The sequence below is a fragment of the Cariama cristata genome, unplaced genomic scaffold (assembly GCF_000690535.1).
Source record: "Cariama cristata isolate BGI_N322 unplaced genomic scaffold, ASM69053v1 scaffold10666, whole genome shotgun sequence".
Lineage (NCBI taxonomy): Eukaryota > Metazoa > Chordata > Aves > Cariamiformes > Cariamidae > Cariama > Cariama cristata.
This window is the reverse complement of record NW_009622710.1, coordinates 48,525-55,266: the sequence shown is the minus strand read 5'-3', so window position 1 is coordinate 55,266 and position 6,742 is coordinate 48,525. Positions and strand designations below refer to the sequence as shown.

Here is a 6,742-nt window from a genome sequence, read left to right as displayed (position 1 = left end):
CCGGTGTCCTTCCTTCTGCTCAGCTACTCTCACATCTGCCCAGATGGATCATGGCCTTTTGTTGTCTGATCCACTCAGTTTCCCCCATCTCTCTCTACTCCTTCACCAGTTCAGAAAAAGGTCCCTTCCTCCAGCTACCACCTCTTCTCTCCCTGCCAGCTTCTGGTTTCGCCATGGCAAGGGCCCACCATGGATGTTGGCCAGGGCATGTGTGAACATAATGGAGAAATCACGAGATCAACTCAGCTTCTCAGAGATGAGGAAGGTTCAAACATGTTCAGTTAGGAAGGAATCTCCAGACATTTTTAGCTGTTGAATAGCTATGTGAGATGTGCGAAATGCAAAGCCTAGAATGACAGCTTAGAAATTTGTTTTCATGGCTTTTCATTTGAAAGGCAGGGCACCTGTCCATGAAACAAAGATTTGAGCTTCTGCTCCAGAGTGCTGTGACACCAGAGCATTTCAAAGAAAAGACCTTGACAATTGAAAAATTGAAAATGTGAGCAAAGCAACACATTTCCCTTTCCTTGGAAAAACCTCATGGTTTCAGTCAACATTTTCCAAAAGAATTTAGTTTAAAGAAGAAAGTTTGTAAGGATTAAAGAATGCACTTTGTGTGGACAATTCCAGAATAAATAATTAAAATAAGGCATTATTAGTGCTAGCTAATAAAGAAGGTATTATATAAGGGGATATTTGGGAGAATCTTACAACAGGCATTATGGCTAGCTGTGGTAAAATTAAGGGGATGTGACAAAAAGAACTTGTAATGAATAAATATATTTTGCTGTATTTACAGCCTTCAAGGCATATATCCTCAGAAAAAAATGCAAGTTTAGCAGCATCAGTGTAAGCTTCCCAGCTGTGGCTTACCTACACCACTGAGCCCCCTCCCCTCATTGCCCCTAGGCGTTCTTTCCAGCTGGAACTGCTGTATCTGTCTGCTAACACTTCCCTAGGATACATGGTTGAATCTCTGAACCAACACTCGATGTGAAAGGCTTCTGATTAGAAATGGTCCATTTTCTCTATGAATATATGTTCTGTGGCAAGAATTTGCAAACTTAATCTGTTGAAGTGCCACCCTTGGCAGACATGATTGCGGTGACAGAGGCTTTGGGATACACATGCACATATAGACCCAGGAGAAGGCATTTACTTCACTGCTTTGAAGGAGTATACACAGCACTAGTGGCACTATAACATAGCTTGGGTTGCAGGGACAGGTGGAGAACCAGCAGTTGTTGCCAATGATTCTTTGTCAGTGGTCAACATCAGAATGCTTTGAGAGGCTACAAATATAACCCATCTAGGACTGGCAGAGCTGTTCTCTTGGAAAATTTTCCTCTCCTTTTCCAGACGGACCTGCATTTGCTGAAATTGCAAGCACATCTTCAGACTTTCCATCAGAGAAAAGAAGAAACTATATATAACTCACTGCACAGCACTATCTTTGTATCCTCAGATTCAGGGATAGTTAACCACGAAAATGTACTCGAGCTATGTTCAGTTGTGATTTGTTCTGACATAAGTTTTAAAATGCAGTATAGAAAAGAAATTCAGTTCCCTACCTTTCTTGTAAGTGGCACTTCAATAGGGACGGGGACAACTTCAGCAAGTAGGCAGCCATAAAATGCTACCATGAAAGCAGCAGGATCATTGTTAGGAAACACGAGTGTTACCTGAAACAAAGAGACGAATGTTAAAAATGTTTTATCCCAGGTTTCAGATAACGATAATTGAAGTTTCCATGCTTCCTTTTGGAGAGAGATGATTACAGAAACATTTCTATGATAACTATTCAAATACCTAATGAAAGATGAATGAGCAATCAGAAGGAATTGATTCTGATAGGTATTCCTTTTGTGAACATTTTCACTTACGAGGTAGTTAAATATTTTCATGCTGTATTGTTTCCCACATTGACAATACCTTTCATCTGGTTCTCAATTTACTGATTGCTTTACAGATGTTAAATAAGCAATTAAATGGAATTAACTGAATTTTACATTCTAATTTAATAATTTACTTGAAGTTACCAAAACCAAACTGGATCTGTGACCAATTCAGATTACCCAGACTTACTATGGCATTATGTCAACCATCAATATGTTACGTTTTGTCTCACTATGCTTTGCCTTGTACAACAATTTCATTTTAGGATTGGACTGTTGTCCAAGTTTCTGTGTACTGTGTGAACACAAGTAATTGATATCTAGAGAAGCTAGAGTGTGATACAAGTCACATCCAGAGCTGGCCATATAGCATGCCAATCTTAGGTTTGGGTTTGTTGAACTTCACAGCTTCAGGGCTACGGCTAGGGATTATTTAGAAAAAAGAATGCCAAAATCAGATCATAGGAAATCACCTGTATGCTCACTAGGTGCCCTTCTTCCCTCAATGTGCTGAACCACGCAGCTTGCTTCTGCGGGCACTGCAGACAAAGTCTTAGATCTTCCAGGGGCAAAGGGGAAGGAGAGGCAAGAGTGCACGGTCTTGGTGAGTCCATGACTCTCACTGCAAGGGCAGGGAATACCACTGCTCTCACCTACAGTAAATGACCTCAGTGGTTAGATTCTGTCTACGTTTTTGTTTTGGTTCAGTCAGATGGACGTTCTCCCCTCATGTCTTAAACAGCTCTAATGCAGTTGGCAACTATCCTGCAAGGTCAACTGAAATGGCATGCAAAAGGCATGGCGAATGATTTCAAACTTAATTCCTTTGGGCTTGCACACAGGATCAGAGTGCATTATTACAGCATCTTAAAATTTGCTGAAACTACTTAAAAACACTTGAGTTTTCACTGCTTTGACATCCATAGGAGTTCTGTGTTTCAGTCTCTCGAAGCAAAACCAGTATGTTTTCATATACGCTCCAAGGTTCAGTTGCTGGAGATTATAAGGATTTCCAAAGTTTTTACACGGCTTCAAAGATAGTCACCTTCCATAGACAACTTGATTCCTTCAAACTAGAAGAAATCTACCCAACCTTGTCCAAGTGAGTCTAAAATATCTCTATTTTTATGCTGAGGACCGTAACTTCGTAACTGTTTAAGAGAAACTTCAGAGAGAATACATTGCTACTTTATCTGTTTGCTTGCACATGAAACAATCCAACTGCTGGAGATGGCTGTGCAGAGCTTACTGTATGCATTCTACATGCACATACCATAAATAGCCTCAGGGGAAATGGAAGGAAAGGGATTTTGCTAGGTGCACTGAGGGGATGGTAGAGTTTACTGAGCCCAGCAAACATCTGAAAGATGCTGAAAGATCCCAAAAGATATTTTGAGGATTGTTGGGTTTTGTGTTGGTCTCTGCTTGCATAAAGGTAGCAAAGGTTTGGCTGGGAATGTTTGCAAAGGAGCTGACAGAGGTGAAAAATCTCACTGAAGTCCAGTGGGAATGAGGCATTAACTTCCCCTCCGAAAAACATTAATCACTAACAGACCTGTACCAAATAAATAAATGATGTGTGTAAAAGCAAAAAGACATAAGGCTGAAGGAAAACAAACCATACTGTTTATATTACCAGATGAGAATCTGGTTATCTAGTAGATATTTCAGAGGGCAAGTTTAATTTCCAGCCATCTGTCTGGGGTGACACAAGGTTAAATTTCTGAAGTTACTATAGAAGGCAAATACAGTTCGTCGTGTACGATAATAATACCAGAAACGGAATGAAATGCAGGCATATTCATTCATTTTTTGGCTCAGACAAAGAACCTAAGAGGTGATGTAATGGTAGTCAGGAAAAATAAGAGATTGTACTGATAGAAGATGCTTTTAAAGGGAAAAAGGCCTTTCTGAATTTTATATAGCATTAACATAAGGAAACAATTACACTCTCATTTAGAAAAGACCAGAAATATATGCCTGTATTTCATTTAGTATTTAAAAACTATCTTTAACTGTTGTCACACAAAATACATTAGTTAGAATAAAAGCCATCTTCAAAGAGGTCAGAAAGCTTTTATGTTATTACAACAGAGGCATAACAGCCAGAATAACAGCCTAGAACATCAGAAGTACAGTAACACCTCATCTTCAACATGAAGTTGCTTCAAATGATCATGTTTCTGTTACACAGGGATGCTAGGCAAGATATTTTTACAACGCAAAGCATATGCTTTCAGCACTCAGCTATAAACATTTGTTTCACAGTAATCTAGGTGGATTTATTTTAGAAGAGCTGTAATTTGTTCTTTATGTGTCCTGCACTAGCTTCACTTCCAGCTTTCAGCCTGAATTATCCACAAACCCTTTCTTAATGTTAGAAGATGCCAGTGACTGCTCCAGTAAATGAATATGAAGATGGGCAGTTAGCACACAATAGATAGGGAGAGATGCACATTGCCCATATGTGAACTCTATTCCTTTTGGAGCTTTCTGGGTGGATTGTTTTGATGTGTACACTTGAACAACTTGTTTCTTCTGCTGTTGCTTAGAGACACACTTGTAAGTCAAGTAAAAGAGATTCTTCAGATCCTACTCCTGACTGAATGCCATTGTAGGAAACAATTTAGATTAAGGATCTTAAGATCCTTTAGTTAAATTCTTTATGATATATTTCAAAAAGAAACATAGGAAGCACCATCAGGTTTCATTTTTAAATTTTTTTTTCTTCTTTTTTCTTCTGGGAAGCATTATTGCATGCTCTCATTTTTGAAGCCCTAAGAAATGTATAATGTAAATAGACATCTTTCTCACAAGTGGCACAAGAGGACCAAGAGAACTAACAGTTTGAGAATTGTTATCAGACCCTGGGAGAGGAAGACTTAACTCCACCTTCACAACTCTAAGCGCTAAGGCAGGACTAAAATTTGCATTTCTGACAAATTTGTTCTGCAATATCCATTCCATGGCTTAAAGCCAACCTGGAATGGGACCTGTGGAAATTTCTGTACATGTTCTGGCAGAGAAAATGTCTGGCAGGCTCAGTCAGCCTCGACAGTAGAAGGGGTAGGTTTGTAAGTACATCATTAGCAAAATCATAGGATGTTCTTGCCTTCATTTAACAACTTGAAGTGTTACCTCCTTAATCCTTGCTCTCTGTGGACTTTATCCACTCACCTAGATTCAGCCTCTAGCAGTAACTGCATCAGTCAGGAACCAGGAACGGAAATATTCTCCATGTTAGCAGTCAGCGTAATTTATTTATTTAACTGGTTGCCAAAATGTGTTTACTCTGCTTGTCTTTGTCCTCCACAATGCTTCTCTTGTTTCTACCATCTCAACAACTACAAAGTCATTAGTAAGAAGGTTTTTTTACCCACATGACACCTCCAGGCTCCATAAGCAAGCTTTTGCTAAACAGACTGCTACTCTATTTCCAAAAATCACCTTCCATGGGAATGTTTATTGTTGATGTTGCCACAACTTTAAGCTACTATTCAGTGAGTACCAGCTCAGGTTATTTATTATGCAACTCAAAACCTCTGTCTGAATGATCGGACTTTTTCTGAGTAAAACGTGGATTTCACCCTCTCAAAATGTCACTTCATTAATTTCCTCTGAGCACCCCAAATATCTCATTCTCTCTTTGTCAATGTGGAATCTGAATTATTAGTAATTAAAAGTCATTTAGATACTCACTCTGTCTCCAGGTCGTACCATTGGTTCTTGTTTTGTGCCTAATTTATGTAGTATATTGTAAGCAACCTTCATACTTCTGGTCCAAAGTTTGCCTATTAACACAAAATTTGTGAAATTAATTTTAAAATTCTTATTATGTTTTACAAGGTTATTAAAGAGAAAGAATACCTGAGCAGTGAAAAAAAACAGTAGGAACATTTATATTAGTTTTCCCACTAAATATGACACCACTACTGGGACTAGTGGAAATATTTAAATACTTATCAGAAGCTTTCTCTGAACTTTTTTCAAGACAGCAGCATTAAAAAAAAAAAAAAGTAAGAATAGTTGTCTTCATTGCAGAAGTTTCTTACTTTGGAGAAAATTGGATCTTGACTCCAAAAGTTAATGGTCAGAAGTGGCTGGAACATCACCAAGTCTAGACATCATCCTAACACCCTTAGCTTAGCAAGTCGGACAAGTCGCATTTGAGCCTAGACTGACCTGCGAGGGGTTACTCAGGTTTCATGATGGCACTTCTCTCACCCCAAGCCACCAAGGGAAAAAGGAGAGGAGTCTCAAGAAGCAGAGACAAAGAAAAAAACCCAACAAACAGAAAACACCCCGCAGCCAAAGGGGCACACTGAAGCAGCAGGGACCCTCTGATCCTTAGCACATCCATATGACTATGTGTCACTTTGAATTCTGGGCCTTCTTCTATTTAACTTGGCTTTTTCTTCTCACCTGCTCACATCCCCTCCCTTCTTTCAGTTTTATTTCACTTGCCCCAGGTATCCTTCCTTTTCACTGTCTCTCTTCTCCCTTGCTTCATCTCCCCAGCTCCACTTAGCTAATTAGCTAATCCTTATCAAGACCTCACCCCAATATTCTCTAAAGAAAATCCTTATCAAGACCTCGTTGGCCATGTTACATGCCTTTCATTAATCCTTTAAGCACCTGGCATTTTCCAACTATGCAAGCTCTTTCGGAGGTTCTTTGTTTAGAGACCTTGTTACTTCCATTTGAACAATACCGAGCGTAACAGCCCTTGTTCTTGGCTGGCTCCTAGGTACTGTCTTTAAGCACTATTCAGTCTGACAGTAACAAATCTTTAATTCATGCCCACCAATAACTTAAACGATAATAGGTTCTGACAACAGATTACCTAT

General features: G+C 39.2%; 1 protein-coding gene across 1 annotated transcript in view; it reads right to left on the bottom strand.

Annotated features, from left to right (window-relative positions):
* The window catches only part of LOC104163433 (disco-interacting protein 2 homolog C), a gene marked incomplete at its 3' end in the record, with an annotated part of 135,094 nt that overhangs the window by 81,869 nt on the left and 46,483 nt on the right, over positions 1-6,742 (bottom strand). Inside the window, exons 8-9 of the mRNA XM_009702442.1 lie at positions 5,595-5,686; positions 1,572-1,682 (exon numbers count right to left, since the gene is read on the bottom strand). Of these exons, the coding sequence (XP_009700744.1) occupies positions 1,572-1,682; positions 5,595-5,686 (203 nt within the window). The remainder of the gene's footprint in view (positions 1-1,571; positions 1,683-5,594; positions 5,687-6,742) is intronic.